The sequence below is a fragment of the Pyxicephalus adspersus genome, chromosome 2 (assembly GCF_032062135.1).
Source record: "Pyxicephalus adspersus chromosome 2, UCB_Pads_2.0, whole genome shotgun sequence".
NCBI classification, from domain to species: domain Eukaryota; kingdom Metazoa; phylum Chordata; class Amphibia; order Anura; family Pyxicephalidae; genus Pyxicephalus; species Pyxicephalus adspersus.
In genome coordinates, this window is record NC_092859.1 from 84,329,218 (window position 1) to 84,347,472 (window position 18,255).

Below are 18,255 nucleotides of genomic sequence, written 5' to 3' on the forward strand. Positions count from 1 at the left end.
AGTGAGTTAAGAGAATGTTTGATCAAACTTGACTTGTGAGATACAGTACACACAGTATAATAACAAAACAATCCTCAAATGATATGCCTCTTCCTGAAGATAAACTGAGCTAGATTTATATGTCATCTTCCCCACCAAGCCAACTGCCTTGTGGTGACGTAGCCCCACCTAAAAACTGGAAATCCTTATGGAAATGTATTAAATGTTAAAGGGGGATCCATTAAAGAACAGTATGGAAAGGAATCTCCTGAAGCATCAAGACAGATTCATTCTGTCGGATCTCTTTGAGTCTGAATCAGGATCAACAGTTCTAGCACCTGCTAGGACAAGTACTCATTTATAGCAAGTGTCACCTTCCCTGGTCATCAGACTGCCTCCTTTTTAACACAGGGCCCATCCATCAGACATATTGCTGAAATGCTATTCTCACATTTTTTAAGCTGTTACCTCACAGGTTCTAACAGGATAACTCACATTACATTACATTCACATTACAATACATTACAATAGTAGTAGGGGAATGTCCATACTAATTTTCTCTGTTTCCAAAACTATGTCCAAAACTTAACCTAAATATTTTTACCTAAATAACCTAAATATTTGGAAATAACCTAAATATTTGGAAATACATTTCCAGCACTTTTAGAAACAATAATGGGAATCCAATCTATTTACTATTAACCCCTCTAACATAAATGGTCTACAAATCCAGGAGGTTTATGTAGAATTGCACCTGTTTCAGAATGAAGAAATACAAACAGGGGTGATATAAAAAATGCCTTGTGGCAGACCTGTGTTACTCATCCCAGCAAGTCAAAAATCTTTTGAACTTAAATACTGCCAGGAATTATGTGTTATGATCATGTAGATAATAGGTTAAAGTTTCAATGTTTTTCTTAGAGGATACTAAACCATTGAGGAGCCATCTGTCAGAGCATAATAAAGCTTTTTCAGAGATGGATTTTCCTGCTTGATCTCTGGTATATGTGGTTTCCCATTAATCAGCACAAATGCAGGAGGTTTATTGCTTTTCTTTTGCTTCAATACAGGATCCCTTTTGGTACCATCATAATGTCTGAGAATAAGTGGCTTATTAAGGCCTTTCTCATTTAAATTTGATAATTGTTTATTTCTGTAAACATAAAAATTAAAGAAAGATTATCTTTGAACAGCAGAAAATGCAAGACATTGTTATACTTGGTGTCAGATTGCTCCCCTTGTAAAGCAACAAATAACTTTTTTTTCACAGTCCCCAGTCATATTCTATTGTTCATATATGTCATATAACAAAACACAGTTGATAAAATCATGGCTATGGCCAAAATACAATTCATAAATCAGCAATACATATAACAGTAGGTCTATACTATCTCTGCATTGCAAAACATTAAAAACGTCACAGTGTGCATAGATTGTAATACTTAACCTGCATTACTGGTATTATTTAAAACATCTGTTTTACTGAAAAGTACACCTATCATTACAAAAATATAGAGGCAGTCATTACTATAAAAAGGCTAGTTGCTAGAAATTGGTTTGGTTCAGTTCGGAGTCACTAACCCAGTACAACACATGGTAAATGGAAAGCATTAAGAAATAAGAAATCTTTAAAATAGGATTAAAGTCTCAGGAAGTATTATGCTAAAGCATTAGTATGAAAGATGAGCAAAATACATTTTTAGAAAGCAATGGCTGCCTCCATATTTTTCTCACAATACTATAGTAAAGAAATCACTAATCTTCTTATACTGAAGTCAAATGCTTGCTAACAGCTAGCACTGCCATTTAGATTTGTATTCAGAACCCCTAGAAAGAAGCTGAAAGGTGCTTTGCATGCTTTGTAAATGCTTACTGAATCTGAATCATTTGAGGCAAACAATTTATTAGCTCAATTCACTGAGCCATAGTAATAATCATATATCTTATTATTTTGTAGCAATAAGGGCAAAACATAAAATCTTATAAAGGTAAAGACCAAACCGATGGTAGTTTTCTGCTATTTCAGAGTAAAATATACATGTTAAAACCAAGTCACCTTGATAATAATTTTTGTTAGTGGTAACATACATATTTTCAGGTACATCCGTAAAATGTATTTGCATAAACCTGCATGAGAACAGCATAGTATACATTTAGCAGCTCCTAATGAGGTAAGTAAAGTAGGTATTTTTTCTACAGTATATATACCCTAGTGCAACACATAAACAGAATAATTCATTGTCACGTCCATACATTTGAATTTGTGCAAGCTGCAGTCTCTCCACTGCCCAGGTAAATAAACCTCTCCACTCCATTTCTTCAGATTTAGAATCCTTTGTTTCAAAAATCCATCCTTAACAAAACAGATGTATGTCAGTTTATTGGTTACACATCATGCACATCTACAAAAAGAAATTTAAAAACTAAGGACCTCATAAAAGACTTACATTTCAATGCTTGTCTACTTCTGAATGTTCCGTGGGTCAGCCTTAATGATAGTTGTGTACATATGTTTATTGGAACTTAGTGAAAACAGTTTAATACATCAGTTGATGTTATAAAACGTGAACTTGTTTACCTGAAACAATATGCTCTTGTGATTAGGTAAACCCTGTCAGATGCAACAACTTTGTTCTGGACCACCCCCCAAACTACACTGCATCTAAGCAATGTAGCCAGGTCCAAGATCCACCCAACCTTTAAAATGGATAATGCAGAAATAAAATTATTAGATCAGTTTTACTTCACTGTTTTCTCAAACTGTAAGGATGTTTTGTGGTAGAGTGACAGCGCTGTTTCAAAATGCTTTTGCAGTCTAAACTCCACAGTGCAGAAATTAAAGAAGATAGTTATATGTAAATTGCATATATTTTTAAATTATATATATATTTTTTTTTAATAATATTTTAAATAAATACAAAATCAAGTATTAAGTTGTTATATTTATATTATTCCCCTCTAATTGAAACCTGAGTTTTTCATTTTTACCTTTATCTTCAGATACTTTTGACATAGAGAAACTGATAGTGACTGGCACATGTGCTGCAAGATTCTGAGGAGCTACAAAGAGAAAAAATATACATGTTTAAGACAAGCAACACAAAAAATGTACCTCTCAGAAATTGTTTCTTTCCTGGGATAAATGTGGATATTATACTTGTTTACTTCTCATGCTGAAAATGTTTATTGTCTGGCTGTGATGCTAAACCTAGCTAATAACCATAATAAAAATGAATGTACTGTACTTGTTTAAAAACCAATACAACCCTGCATTCATTTGTGTCTTTTTTATTTCTCAAATCAACTTTACAGTAACAAAAAAACAGCATAACAGCCTTTCATTTCCAGTAACAGCAGTAATTGTTAATTTTATCCAGTTTTTAATTTTTTACCTTAATTTGTCAATTAATTTCTTATGTATTTAGTTTCTATGGACTGTTAAAATTTTTTATAAAGTGACTGAAACCAAATGAATTAAACACTTATCATGAAAAGAAAGCAAACAGAACCAAATGAAATGTTTGCTTTGTGATGACAAACTCACATCTGTTTCCTGCAGGCCTGGACTGCGCAAATTCTTGGCCTGTTTTCCCTTTGCTGTGCTCTAGAATGGTGGTATTAGCTTTATTTTTAATATTCTTTATATTTGCAGTCTCGGGAAGTGCAGTGCTTGCTCCTGGTGCTTTGTATTCACTCTCCTCAGGGGCAATACTTGTGTCTGCAGTCATCTTCTTGGAGGATTGGCAATTTTTCTTTGTATATACTGTACCCTCGATAAGCTCCTGCCAGCTGTAGTTCAGCACATTCACCACACCCTGAGGGAAAATGATCTCATATTGGGAGAAAAAATTCAATAGTTTTCCAAGCTCATACAATAATGTTGGAGCAACATATTTATATTCATCAAAGGGGTTCATTAAGTTTTCATCATCGGTGATTACATGACTGAGTTTCTGGTTAGTGTTCTCCACACCATTCTTTGGTAAAGTAGAGCTGCCAATTTCTGGTAATACTGTAAATTTTTCTTTGAGCATTTTTTCATCCTTAGCTAGTGTAGTTTGCTTTCTTTCGGCTTGACCTCCTTTTTTATTCCTGTTCAGGCTAAACACAAAGCAAAACACATATATTGTATAACCACAAAACAGGTTAGTGCATAGTCCAAATATCAGACCCATTTGAAGCATTAAGAAATTCTATGTGCACTGCAGGTAATGTTTAGACCACCAAGTAATACGGCACCGACATCTTACTTAGGCTTCATACACACGTCAGATGATTCTCGCCCGATAATCACCTTGCGGCTGATATCGGACGAGAATCTGGCATGTGTTCAGCACTTGGCGGATCCATGAATGACCATAATGAAAATAAAGGGGAGAGAGCGCAGCAGAGTGTTGCTCCATTTGTTCTCCCCCCTCCAGAACGGTGATGTATGTAAAATGATCCGTCATGCATCGTTTGTCGTTTGTCGTTGGAAAGGATCATGAAAGATAACAGTCTAATAAATCGTGGGATAACAGTCTAATAAATAACAAGTAGATGCTTTTAGTTTCAAACCCTTGCCCATAAACGACTAATTTTCAAAAGAGGATTTAAATCAGGTGAAGATGTTGAAAAATTTAGTGACAATTACAATATTTAAGTATAAAACTGGTAGTTGATGATCTACAGTAACTAATGATATTGGTCAAAAATACAATGATCTGTATACAATCTTAGAAATCCTATCTGTACAAACAACCATTTGGAGCAGATGCTAATTACAGGCTCGCTTATTATCCATAGTTTAAAATGGTAACTAACTCTCTATTAAAAAAGTTGTTCCCTATTTAAAAACCTGTCCATGTATGGCCAGTCTCCATGTGCATATAGTCATTAATCCAGAAAGCTTGCATAACTGAAGAGTGGGCATTTGACCTGTCAAAGTACTTGATCGACTCTCCCTCAGTTATAGTGCTCACTCTCCTGATTTAAGCTCACTAGCTATTTGTTAACAAATGTTTTCAATCCTGGACCAGATCCAACCCAGGTTTGCTGGATCACCCAGCTTCACTGAGAAAAGTGTATCCTCTCTAGACTTTAATAAATCAGGCCCATAGTGTGCATACTTTCAGTGAGATGTAATGGATTTTTTTACACACCCAGGTTCAATGATGAAACAGTGTCTTTTCCAGCCTTGGAGAGCTTTTTTTAAAGCAGATAGTGATTAGCCCCATTAAAATATAACAATTTGGTAGCAATTTAACCAAATCTACCTGAAGACCTGAACACTTTTTTTTTCTTTAAAAATGCCCTGAATTATTATATTAATATAATAAATATATATATATATATATATATATAAAACTGTTATAAGACAGCAGGTACCATGAGGTTTGGTGACACATTTAGTATGCCAGTCTGGACCTCAATTTCTTCCATGACTTCCAAGATTTCTAGAATGTCAAGACATTGGGATGTCCCCCATTCCCTTCATTCAACAATGGCTACAACTATAAATAGGTCGCAAAAGCATGTACTATCAATATTAATATGTTGATGAATGCCTTCCCCTCTAAGATGACAATGTTTGCATATACAATTAGACAGGGTGTCATGAGCAATGAGGACCAGAGAATGAAACTAAAGATATGTAGTGGCATCTGTTGTTTTTTTTTCCTTTAAGAACTTTTTCTACTTTGCTATGAGAACAGGTTTGCTTTAACATGCCTATTATTTTAAAGCAGGGGTCCCCAACACCCGGTCCGTCTGACGGGTGGGGCGCGACTCTGGCTGGTGCACCCACCAGAGGGGTCAGAAGGAGGACCCCACATGGGGGGATGCACTGGCCAGAGCCACGGACCATGTCTCCTGGAGGCATCGCAGGCTCAGGGCGGTGGGCAGGTTGTGTCTCTGGAAACAACCCACCCACTCTCCCATCGCTGACTCAGACCTGGGATGGGAGAGTGGGCGGCTTCTGGCATCATGACATCACTCTGGGGGGAAGTTTTTTCCCCTTTGAGTGACACACGGCTCCCTGCGCATGGGCGGTCCGGAGTCTGTGCATTTAGTGGTCCACGAGCTCCAAAAGGTTGGGGACCACGGTTTTAAAGGGAAACCACAGAAACTCTAAGGTAATTTGTTGTGGCTTTCCCATTTCCTGTTTTCTATTTTCATGCCTGTGAGATGCAGATTTTCCCTCTAGTGGATGTCAGTATGAAAAGCAATTTGATTTGTATAAGTTTTGGAGATAACTAAAAGCGATACTTTACCTGTTAATGAAATTGGCAAGTCGTGGATTAATGTTCAAGTACTTCATATCAGAAGGTAACTCTTCTTGCATCTTCCTACTTCGCTTAACTGCTCTGGTTTTCAGCTAATACAAAGAGAAACATTTTTCTTCCATATTATGGGAAAGCAGAGAAAAAAACAAGTACCCACAATTTACCTCAGCAATTCACCTACTGTTAAACATAAGAGGACCCCATAAGGTGTTTATTTATAAAGAAGTGAATCTGACATTTACTGAAACATTCCCTGGTAGAGAATCAATTACTACCATTGAAACACATGGACTTGAAAGATTCTACGCCAAGAAATGTTTGAGGGAATGTCAGATTTACTCCTTTATAAATGGACCCCATAGTGTTAATACATATTGAGTTGTTTTTTGGTCTATGCTTCATAAATCACTTGCACTTTTTATAGAAGACATGCACACATATACACATATAGGCATTCTGATTACCTTAGGAATTATTTTATTTATTATTAACAGTTATCAGGTTTAGATATGAGCATATACGTTTAGCAATTATAAGTAATGAATACCCATTCTTCTGGTACAGGTAACTATTTTCAATTCAGTTTTTTGTTTTATATAGCACAGTTTTTTACACATAAATGCTATATGCTAACTCAGGTTTAGGGCTTAAATTCCAATCTGTTTTTTTTTCCCTAAGGTGTCATTTTAACCTAAACCACCTTGATCCACTGGATAATGTTTTGCTTTTAACAACTGATTTGCTGTTGAAACCCTCACACTTACCCAATCACTTAACACCTAACCCCCTGTAGCTGGCCAGCTAAAACCTGTCCTAGGTTATTAGTGCAGCATATTCTGTATACACCTAAACCTGCCAACAGCCCCACTATACAGCTCATATGCTCATATGTTTAAGCTAGACACAGAGTTATCACTGTATTTTATGATTGTGAATGTTTATAACAGTTATATATGCATTTTGTTAATATAGACAGAAAAGGGAAATATACCTTTAAGAGGCATTATCTAGCTAGAAGATAAGCCAATCACAGTGAGTCTTACACTATGCAGAGGCCTCAACCAATCACAACCAGCCTTACACTGTGTTCCATGGGGAAATTTCCTAGCAAACCATGCTGTATTCAGCGTGCTAACAGAGAGAGAGAGAGAACAGAGACAGAGAGAGAGAGAACAGAGAGAGAGAGAGAGAGAACAGCAAGAGTTCCAGCCAGAGAGTTCCATAAGAGTAGACAAAAGGCCAAAAAGTTCCACCATTATCACCATTATCAACATCATTATCAACATTATTAGCAGCATTATTACCAGCATCATAAACATCATAAACAACAGCATTATTATCTTCAGCATCAGTATCATTACCATCACCAGTATCAGTATTATTATCATTATCATCAAAACTTCAACCATCATTTTGTGATACTTTATTCAACACATGTTTGTACATAGACTTACTGCTGCAGAATCAACATTGTTATATGAAGAAAGTTGAAGTTAATAAAGAAGTTATCTAAAGTATTCGGTGTGCTCTTTAAACCTACTACTTTTATGGAACGGTATTAGAGGAATTATAGAGTAAAGACAGTCTGATCGGACTAAAGAGAAACAGAAATCATAATTTTTCTAATGCCACAGCGCACAAGGCACCTCATGGTGCTGCGCCTGCCACACCCCCTATCCTCAACAATATGCCAACCACTAACCTAATATCTAATTTTAAATTTGCTCTGAATCACTATACTAACAATATTCAGTGCTGAAAGAATCCCACCAAAAGTTTTTGTGGGCCCCCTTCCCACCCCTGGTCCAGAATCTGTTGGATTCTCTACAATGACTTTTCTCTACTACTGTCTTCTATACATCAGATGATATGATTGTCAAAAAAAAAGCTTACCTGATCATAGAAGTATACCGGTCCTGTTCGCAGCATTGATGCCATTATTTCTCTTTTTTTCTGGTAAATAAGAAAACATTCCATAAATTATTATTATATTTGTCACTACTTAGACATTTAAGTCACCTTTGGCTAACACTGCCCCTGTATGCTACTGATATCATACATTACAGCTAGGGTCCTAATCTAAAGATAACAGCTTTGGTATCTAAACCTCTAAAACAAGATACCAATACTAGTTTCCATATTTCTATACTGATCATTTTTGTTTTAAGAATACCTGCAACAAAAACTTTTTTCTCAGATAGCAAAGGTGAGGATTAGAATCACTGTACATTTTCAATGTTTTTGTGCTTTTACTGCAGACAGGGACAGAAAATGAGGTGAATCCAAGCTGATAGTTTTTATCACAACAGAAACTGGGGGAATATTTCCTGATTAGGTGACAGTTATTTTATTATCGATATTATTATCATGTATTTGTATCAAGCAGACATAATATGTAGGCAACAGTAGTGTCTTGTCACTTACGCAGAGATTTCCTCTCCTTTTCTTTATTGTATATAAAAAGGAAGCAAACAAATACCTCACCCAAAGTGTATATATGGCAATAAAACTTGACAATTATCCTAATTTCTTCTTCAATCCAACAATAAAGTTTTAGAAAGCACAAGAAGTGCTGGCCAGCAACAATTCCCATTAATCATCAATAAACAGTAGAGGACAATAGCTATTAGCCAGATTGTTTGGGGCAAAATGACTTACATTAATGTACAAAAACTCATATATATATATATATATAAATATATATATATATATATATATATATATATATATATATAAAATGGTAAATTATTCAAATAATGGCAAATTATTCAAAATTGTCATCTGTGACCCCTACTTATGGTACTGTGCTGAATAAATGAAAGATAATCAAAATAAAAAAGGTAATGACAGGTAAACAAAGCAAAATATTTCAATGTGAATGATATTTTGTATTGACATTTCTGCCCTCCTTGCCATAAAAACAGCAGTGAAGCTTCACTGCTGTTTTATTGGCATTTAAATCAATTTACATCTTCATGTGATATACTGTACATTTACCATCACAAGCGGTTACTTTGTACTAATATACAATCATTACAGGGTATGTGGAGAAGTGCAGACAAATGTGCATTAAGTTAGTTTTCCGCAGAAAGTGTATATTTAAATAAATAAATGACAACTGCATTTTTTTTGTCATTATTTCTATAAGTAAAGTAATTATTGTGTACAAAATAACAAATACAAGGTAAAATTTTAGGAATCTGATATTAATCTTATGAATAATTAGGACATTTTAATTTTTTCAGCAAGCTATATACTAGACATAGTTGACTGGCTTGCTTGTTTGATGTGTCACAGTAACAAAGCTAACTGAGACGAGTTGTCATTGGATCCATTGTATATCCAATGTATATCTATCATAATGTGTGTTTTATCAAGTTACAATTAGGAGAGAAATAAGAAAATAAATCATTAATAGCACAATGTTTTTTTTCTTGTTCCTAATAAATATATCACTTACACTGAGAAGGTGAATTGGTTACAAGTTGCAGAGGTGAGTGGGTCAGTGGAGGAAGTAGGGCTCCTGCTTTCAGTGTTGTGTACTGGAGAGTTTGAAGGCCGGTTGCCTGGTTACCATTCTTGTAGCTGTGGATTTGGTTTCTGCAGTACATGCAGGGGGTTGTTTTCTACAGCTATTAGTATAGAGACAACATAAAGGTATATTATTAGAAACAATAAGGGAAAAAATTATTTCACCAGTGAAAAGTTAAAAGACTTACTTTTTAGTACATATATACAAGTATGTTCACAGTGGAGTAACGACATATTGTTCAATTGTATATAATAAAAAAAAGAAAATTAATCATCTTTCCCTCAAATAAAAAAAGTTCCCAAATGACAGCAATGCTTTGACGAACGATTGCAGCACCAGCCATACAAAAAACACACAGAAATGTGCAGGAGTTACAGCATTATGGTCAGGCAGGTAGGTAGGTAGGTTTATTCTATTGCCAAAGGGATATCGTCTGTCGCTTCTGCAATAAAATAAACCCACCCGCCTGATTACATTTTTTTAACATCTTCATCTAGGATTTTCATTTATCTTCACCAGGCTGGAATGTGTGTCGGAGTTCTTTCATTCCTGGCAGCCAGCTATGCTGGTATCACGTATTGAGCTGCACATGTGCAGCTCAATGAACACTAAAGCATTGCAAACAGCCAGGTTTATCTGTTTATTTTCAGACATCGCTTGTCCATTCTGCCATAAAGAACCGCGCTGCTCACAATTTTTTTAATTTTTTTTACATTTAGTTACATTTTAAAGTTTGTAAGTATTAAAATTAAAAGCATGATCTATACCTCTCTACCTCTCTTCAATATATGTAATTTTCATATATGCATATGAAAACATAATATGAAATTGCCCATGTTTTTTTTTTAATGCTATACATACAGAAAAATATCTGTTAATCCAACCAGAAATTCATGGAGCTCCTAATTTCCTTCAATCTGCTCCTGGTAAATTAGGATTTCAAGCAGGGTAAAGAGGCCAGCCGAGCTACAGAACACCTCCCAAATGGTGGGAGTGGAAAATGGAAATGGAGAGGAGTTCTATAATTCTGGAATGACAATGCCATGCATACAATGGATGCGGGCTGTCACTCTAGGACAGGACATGTCTTATTAGAGTTAGTGGGTGGAAAAATAAAAGGAGAAAAGACCTCAGCTTGGGAAGGGTTTTTACAAATGTAATTGTTTTATTTTTTCCCAGTTAGGCTTTGTGTCTTAGCTTTAGTTACACTTCAATTGTTAAAGCAGAACTAAACCCACAATACTCACCTGTTCCCAATGCAGGGTGCTGCCATCTTCTTCCCTTCTTAAAAACAAACTTTGGCCATTTTGAATGGCTGGGCTGGGATGACGTAGCTCCCACATGGGAGTTCATTCATTCCTAGTGAAAAAAATTGACTTTGTACAGCACTGCATAATATGATGGCGCTAAATACTGTGTAATAATATTAATTCCTGGCACACTGTAAATTTGTGTACTGTTTACATTGCATTGGTTATTTGTAAATGCTTATGTAAAGGAATAATAACGATAGGATATAAAGCCTGTGTGCATTTGAATTTTTTGTAGGACCTCATTATTTATTTACACATTTATTGATCTCCGTGTCTCCTCTGGGTAGTTAGGCTATGTACACACGGGCAATTATTATCATTGGAAACGAAGGACTAACGACCGATCGTCCAATAATCGTTAACAAAAAAGTGCACAACGTCTGGCCAATGACGATGAAAGAGGAATATGGCTGGAACCAGTGACCGTCCCGGCGGATCTGATTGGGTGATGATCGTTCGTCATCTATTGTGTGTACGGTCGTTCAGTGATCGTGGATGGTTCTGTGATACACTTTCTCCTGTACACATCACTTCCTGCATCATTCAATGGTATCTAGTGTGTGTACATTATTGGTGGATTATATTTGCACGATCCTATCATTTCAGCATGTACAGAATTGTGCACAATACGATCGTTCAAAATAATCGTTGATCTGTCGTTTTCTAACAATTATTGTACGTGTGTACCTAGCTTTACCCATCTTTATTTATCTTGCTGATCACTGTTACAGGGTCCGGAATTATTATAAAATCCAAACTTCTGAATTGTCACCCCAGCATTCCAATAAAGGCCCCTGATTCAGTGACAACCTTTTTGGAGAGATTTTTCTTACTTCCTGTTGTGTTTATAGAATAGGAAATAAAGCTAAATCTCATAGGAATGCAGCAAAACAAAAACAAAAAACCCACAAACGTAATAGGTAGGTAAGATAGATGGGTAGGAGAGACCTCACACACATGTCCCAGCACGCCGCTCACTTCAGTCAGCTGAGTCCTCCACCATCCCAGCATGCATCTGTGCGCTCCTCCCAGCCTGACACAAGTCCTGGGGACTATCGGCTCGCTGCCTTCTTCTCTGATAGGATGACGGGGGACGGTGTTGAGCGAGAGAGTCCCGGGATGGAGGAGGATGGGGAGCGCCATGTGAACGGTGAGGTGGAGGAGGACGAGCTGACGGCGGTGGCAGGGGACAGCGCTGCGGGGAAGAAGAAGAGAAAGAAGAAGAAGAAGTCTAAAACTGGTGAGAGGGGAGGCCCAGCATGTGCACAGTGAAAGGTGTTGGGAGCCCGGTGCTCCTCTGTAGGGTGCATGGCTGTGACTATGAAAGCTCTTCTAGGGATTATGACCTGTATAGGGAAGAGAGCCATACCCCCCCCCCCCCTTAGAATGTAAGCTCTTCGGGGCAGGGTCCTCTCCTCCTGTGTCTGTATCTGTCATTTCCAACCCTTCATATACTGTGTTTTATTATAAATATAATTCATTAGTGCATAGGTCTATTGTGACATTTGGGAGAAGTAAAGCTTCTGTATAGTTGCTAATGTACATAGCAGGGGGTATTTCTATTCACTTGAGAGTAGGAATGCTCCTCACTGAGTATTTTCTGCTGTAGATGAGTCCGCTCTGACATTATCCTAGCATCCCCGCTCATCACATCCGTGTACTGCCACAGAAAAAGAGAGAAGAGCCAAGTGAATTCTACTTGTTTTACCATAAATATTATTATTAATAAACAGGATTTATATAGCACCAACATATTATGCAGCACTGTACAATAAATAGGGGTTACAAATGACAGATGAATACAGACAGTGACACAGGAGGAGAGGACCCTGCCCCGAAGAGCTTACAATCTAGGAGGTGGGGAAATTTACACACAATAGGAGGGGGATATAGAATGGTGGGAAGTAGTGACAGTTTCAAAAGACAGAAGAAGATGGGTAGGCAAGTTTGATATGTAATATATAAATATGAAAGTGTAGGAAGCTGAGAGTTTCTTGTAGTTTATGAATATGATTTACTTGAATAAATAATGTGCTTTATTTTAGGACAAGAACCTGAGAAAGGAGGAGAAGCAGAAGCCCCGACTATTGATGATGTGACAAAACAATTGGAGAAACAAGAACTTGAAAACAAAGAGAAGGATGATGATGAAGAAGGTTGGTCTTTTATTGTAATATTTAATGGAGATGGGAAGGTGCAGGACTGACACCCTTGTGGTTTCTGCAATGGCACCTCACTAATCTGAGCAATGCATGCACTTACAGCAGTAGCAGCAAAAGTATTGGTTGTCATTAAGATATATTGCAGATATTTAGCCCCCTCCCCTCTCATAATCATACTACAACTATCCAGTGTGTTTAGAGCTCTACATTGAGACTGGTAAATATCTTTTTAGAGTTGTCTTATATTTATACCAGATCTTATTTTTTATTGTGTTTTCTCTATAAGATGGTGATGGTAAAGGAGATGGATCAGCAGGAAAAAAGAAGAAAAAGAAGAAGAAGAAAGGGGGTAAGCAATCTGTAAAGGTAAATCTTATTTCAATTACCAAAACCTCACGTAATCAATAATTTGATGCATTGGTACCTGTGCAGCTACCGTCGGTTGGCACCTTGAAGTTGTTTAGCCACCCACAAGGCTGCGCTGGTTCCTAAACAACTAGCATTTACATATTATACAGTGGGCAGTACTAAACTGCGTATGGGCTGACACAGGTGAAGTGATTACAGGGCATGAAGAAGCAGTAACTGCCCTGCAATCTCACCACCAGTTTAAACGCAGCCTTGGAGCTCCCTTAATTTTTTTTTTTTTTTTTAAGAAACAAAATAGCTATAACTTGACGTAAATGATCTACTTAAAGCAGACCTAATCTCAACATTTTTACTTTACTTTTTTTAAGTGTAACACCCTTTTATGTAAAGTAACAATTTTGAGTTCTAAGGCTGCGTACTAGTACTGTATAATGTGTAAACGCTAGTTGTTTAAGAAGCAGCTCAGCCCGCTTTAAATATTTTTATCTCCATTTAGCAAAATAGTGAATGAATTTGAGCAGCTTTATAAGTATACAGAGTAGTTGTGCTGGCTTTTGGCACAAAAGAAAAGTTGAATTAGGTGGTTTTATAAATCTGTTCAATATCTGTGATTTTTCTTGCAGCCAAGACTCAAACAGATCCTCCTTCCATTCCCATTTGTGAATTGTTTTCAAGTGGAGCTTTCCCTAAAGGACAGGAGTGCGAATATCCAGCAGCCCAAGATGGGTATGTATGTGAGAGCATTGAAGATGCTAATTTTCTATAAAACACACATTCTTATGGGTTTTATAGAACATATTTTTATGGTTCAGCCAATTTTTCTAAAGGGTTCTACAAAACGCATCAATATTACATTTGGAGTTAATTTATTGAATACTTGGTATTGTTGAAGCCCAGTTGAACTCGCCTCCACACTTTCCCACAGTCTGGGTTTGGGTTTTTCAGCAAATTAAATTGTCTGGTTTTGGAATGATGTAGTGCCTTGGAGTTCAGCACTGAGGTATAATTTCTGTAGAGGATAGTGAACAGGCAGGTAAGTTTGTCGCTGTTCTGCGATAAACAGCTGCTTGTTTGCAATTTTCCAGTTGTAAGCTTTAAAGCTTAATCCCATCCAGGCCATTTAATTTGGGAAAAGCTGGAAATGGCTAGGGGCTTTTTCAGGATTTTACTGCCGTCTGAGTCTCTTTTGGGTGGATTTCCCGGACAGGTAATATTAGGAAATAGAAGACAAAACTATTTTTATAAATGTGAAGAAAGACACACAACAGAGTAAATGAGACGTATACAAACCTTACCAAAATTTTAACTGTATCCATACTATAGTAAGCTTTGTGGTATGTTGCCTAACAATTCCTTTAATTGTTATTTTCTTTATTTAGGTGTAAATATGCCATGATAATTTTTTTGTACCTGGCAGGCGTTCTGCTGCTTGGAGGACAACCAGTGAAGAAAAGAAAGCTCTGGACCGAGCTAGTGAGGAAATATGGCTTGATTTTAGACAAGCTGCTGAAGCTCATAGACAAGTGAGGAAATATGTAATGAGCTGGATAAAGCCAGGAATGACCATGATTGAAATTTGGTAAGCCTTTAGTTTGCTTTGATCACGTTCTGGATCAAAATAAAATAAGTAGAATTAAAATCTTGATCAGGAAACTATCTGAACATTTCATGTGAATGCTAGAAAAATTAACCTTTTAGTGCTTGATTTTTTTTTTTTTTTAATTAGTTTCTTTTATTTGTGTAGTTATTGTATACCACACGCTATAACATTTCCTTGTAAATAAGGCTTTTTCTCATTGTTAGGATGTAACTAAAATACATTATGAACAGTTGAAAATTTACTTTGTCTTGTTTTTTCAGTGAAAAACTGGAGGACTGCTCTCGCAAGCTTATTAAAGAAAATGGACTGAATGCTGGTCTTGCTTTTCCTACTGGCTGTTCTTTGAATAATTGTGCAGCCCACTACACTCCTAATGCTGGGGATTCCACCGTGTTACAGTATGATGATGTTTGTAAAATTGATTTTGGAACACATATCAATGGTAATTAAAATGGTGTCATTTGTATCTGAAAATGCAAAGAAATTTAGAATTCGTATTGTAAAAAAAAGTTTACTTTTTCTATATTTTTCTTTAATACAGGACATATAGTTGACTCTGCTTTTACTGTCACATTCAATCCAAAGTATGACAAGTTGCTGGAAGCTGTCAAGGATGCAACAAACACTGGAGTTCGGGTATGTTTCCGGAGGAAATTTTACATTTCATCTCAAGGAGGCCTTATAAGTTCTTAAAACCTTTAAATATTTGCTTACTTCAGTGTTCTGGTATCGATGTCCGTCTTTGTGATGTTGGAGAAGCAATCCAGGAGGTAATGGAATCCTATGAGGTTGAAATTGATGGCAAAACATATCAAGGTATGCATGTATATTTAGCAAGGTTTTAATGTCAGGCTGGAGTGAGGCTAAAATGCTGGCTTTGCGTCTGTCAAAAGAAAACCTGGCTGTTAGCATAGAATTTTCATTTTAATTTAAACAATGTTCACATGTTAATATGTATGTGGTAATTGTTATGTCCCATTTTAATGACATCCAGTTAAGCTGCTTCTAAAATCATTTGACAGGCGTATTAGTCCCATATGTGACGTTACTAACCTTCATTTTACCTGTGGCATTTTTATTCCTTTAGACTGGCAGAGCAATACAACAATTGACACCTGATGGGTATTTAGGATGTATATCAAACATTCATTTATGCAAGTTATTATATTTGATTATTTCTTTTAACTTCCCATTTTTTCCAATTAACCAAGGCTTAGCTTTTAAAAGCATCTTCTTTGTAAACATGATTTTTATTCGTCATTAGGATGCCTTGTATATGCTTTTAATTGGAATTTATAGTTTTATTTATGTCCCTAATTTTGATATATTGTGCCTATGTTTCTTGCAAAATTGTTTGTAGTTTTTGTCTCTTGAAATTGTTTTTGCAAATTGTCTTCAAGTGAAACCCATTCGCAATCTGAATGGCCATTCAATTGCACCTTATAGAATACATGCTGGTAAATCAGTGCCCATTGTGAAGGGAGGGGAAGCAACACGAATGGAGGTATGTGATGCAGCATAAAAGCATTTTTCTGTTTTCATTATAGTGTTCTGAAATGGAAATAACACAAATTTTATTTCAGGAGGGTGAAGTGTATGCAATAGAGACTTTTGGTAGCACCGGAAAGGGATTTGTTCATGATGACATGGAATGTTCTCACTACATGAAAAACTTTGAAGTTGGGCATGTGCCAATTAGGTAGGAGTCTATTCTGATTTGTAATTTAATTAGATGAAAATACAGCTGTACAACAATGATAGATTTGTAGCTTGTTTACATTATTTTGGACTTATTTCATTTCTAATAAGGAGCTTGGAGAACTACCTATCAATACTGAGACTGCATTCTTTGTTGAGTGTTGAACCCCACACAGTAAATGCAGGTTTCTTTTATGTTGGTAGATAATGGTAGGATACTGCATTTACCAGCACACAAGAAATCTACCCTGCATGCAAATGGGTAATGGTTTATGGGTAACAGTCATTTATTCTACGCTTCAGTAAGGTCCCATTACCTTTTGTGTAGAAGTGATGCCACTTGTTGGGGGGGGATCCTTGTTTGTCTCCACTGGATATTGGCGTGATCTGATAAGAGTATGTTTAAAAAAATTACCTATTTTTTTCTTTAAAATAAACTTTACTGTTTCTTTCTATAATACATTTGTTACTAGGATATTGGAAGTTTTTTAAAGACTTAAGAACTGGGTCACTTTAAATTTACAGGTTGAAGTATGCTGTTTTTCTTTACTGTGAGCTTATTTCCAGCTAGTATTTAGTGTTTCCTCCATTTGTTTTGCAGACTTCCCAGAGCTAAACACTTGTTAAATGTCATCAATCAGAATTTCGGCACTCTTGCTTTCTGTCGCCGATGGCTGGATCGTCTTGGAGAGAGCAAATACCTGATGGCACTAAAGAACCTGTGTGATTTGGGTATAGTGGACCCCTGCCCACCCCTCTGTGACATCAAAGGTTCCTATACAGCACAGTTTGAACATACCATTCTGTTGCGCCCAACCTGCAAAGAAGTTGTGAGCAGAGGAGATGACTATTAAAGTCGATGTTGAACTTGGTGCTGCCTGTCTCTAAATACTGCTTCTATGGAAGCATATTGTAAGAATAAATTGAAGAAGGGTTTTTTTAATTTCCACAACTCAAATTGGAATAATAAATACATAGCTTTACGGTGGGCAAAGTTAACTTTAAGTTCTAATAAAAAATTGTTTAAATTATTTTGCATGTGAAGATGCTTTTGAAATATTTATATTTCCAATATATTGGCACACGCTTCTTAAACTTGTTTCTGTAGATATTAGCATTGCATTTAAAAACTATTTTGTATACTGAGTATTTTTGATCTGAAAATTCAACTTTATTAAAATCTCTATACTTGAATAGCTATATATACCAGGTCCTAAAAGGATCCATGGAGTTTATGTGTGAATTTACAACATTCTTTGCTCTAAATACAAATGTGCCTTATTTTTTCAAGTGTCAATCTTTAGTTTGCTTTTATGTTTTTAAGGCTGAATCTACACGG

The 18,255-nt window shown here is 36.2% G+C and overlaps 2 protein-coding genes across 3 annotated transcripts; one reads left to right on the forward strand and one right to left on the reverse strand.

The window, feature by feature from the left end:
* Positions 1-899: 899 nt before the first annotated feature.
* Positions 900-12,123, reverse strand: LOC140323872 (uncharacterized). Of its 2 annotated transcripts, XM_072401271.1 has the most exons (9): positions 12,036-12,092; positions 11,022-11,133; positions 9,703-9,874; positions 8,136-8,195; positions 6,231-6,334; positions 3,524-4,080; positions 2,968-3,039; positions 2,233-2,332; positions 900-1,132 (listed from the first exon to the last, which is right to left on the reverse strand). In XM_072401271.1, exons 4-9 carry the CDS (start codon positions 8,178-8,180, stop codon positions 907-909), a joined length of 1,104 nt encoding a protein of 367 aa, XP_072257372.1. In that variant the 5' UTR covers positions 8,181-8,195; positions 9,703-9,874; positions 11,022-11,133; positions 12,036-12,092; the 3' UTR covers positions 900-906. The 2 variants fall into 2 exon arrangements, with proteins under 2 accessions (XP_072257372.1, XP_072257373.1); XM_072401272.1 differs by lacking the exon at positions 11,022-11,133 and having other exon boundaries at positions 12,036-12,123.
* Positions 12,108-17,947, forward strand: LOC140323870 (methionine aminopeptidase 2-like). Its single transcript, XM_072401270.1, has 11 exons — positions 12,108-12,327; positions 13,133-13,243; positions 13,536-13,598; positions 14,242-14,344; positions 15,036-15,197; positions 15,479-15,660; positions 15,760-15,854; positions 15,938-16,034; positions 16,619-16,722; positions 16,802-16,917; positions 17,518-17,947. Exons 1-11 carry the CDS (start codon positions 12,171-12,173, stop codon positions 17,768-17,770), a joined length of 1,443 nt encoding a protein of 480 aa, XP_072257371.1. The 5' UTR covers positions 12,108-12,170; the 3' UTR covers positions 17,771-17,947.
* The last annotated feature ends 308 nt before the right edge of the window (positions 17,948-18,255 follow it).

Bases quoted from the DNA above. Each gene is read 5' to 3' on its own strand.
- LOC140323872 (XM_072401272.1), bottom strand. From the start codon at position 8,180: ATGGCATCAATGCTGCGAACAGGACCGGTATACTTCTATGATCAG. The intron at 4,081-6,230 runs GTAAAGTATCGC...CTTTGTGTTTAG, and splicing joins CTTGCCAATTTCATTAACAG to CCTGAACAGGAATAAAAAAG. The intron at 3,040-3,523 runs GTGAGTTTGTCA...TTCTCTTTGTAG, and splicing joins CAGGCCTGCAGGAAACAGAT to CTCCTCAGAATCTTGCAGCA.
- LOC140323870 (XM_072401270.1), top strand. From the start codon at position 12,171: ATGACGGGGGACGGTGTTGAGCGAGAGAGTCCCGGGATGGAGGAGGAT. The intron at 15,198-15,478 runs GTAAGCCTTTAG...TTGTTTTTTCAG, and splicing joins ATGACCATGATTGAAATTTG to TGAAAAACTGGAGGACTGCT. The intron at 16,723-16,801 runs GTATGTGATGCA...ATTTTATTTCAG, and splicing joins GGGAAGCAACACGAATGGAG to GAGGGTGAAGTGTATGCAAT.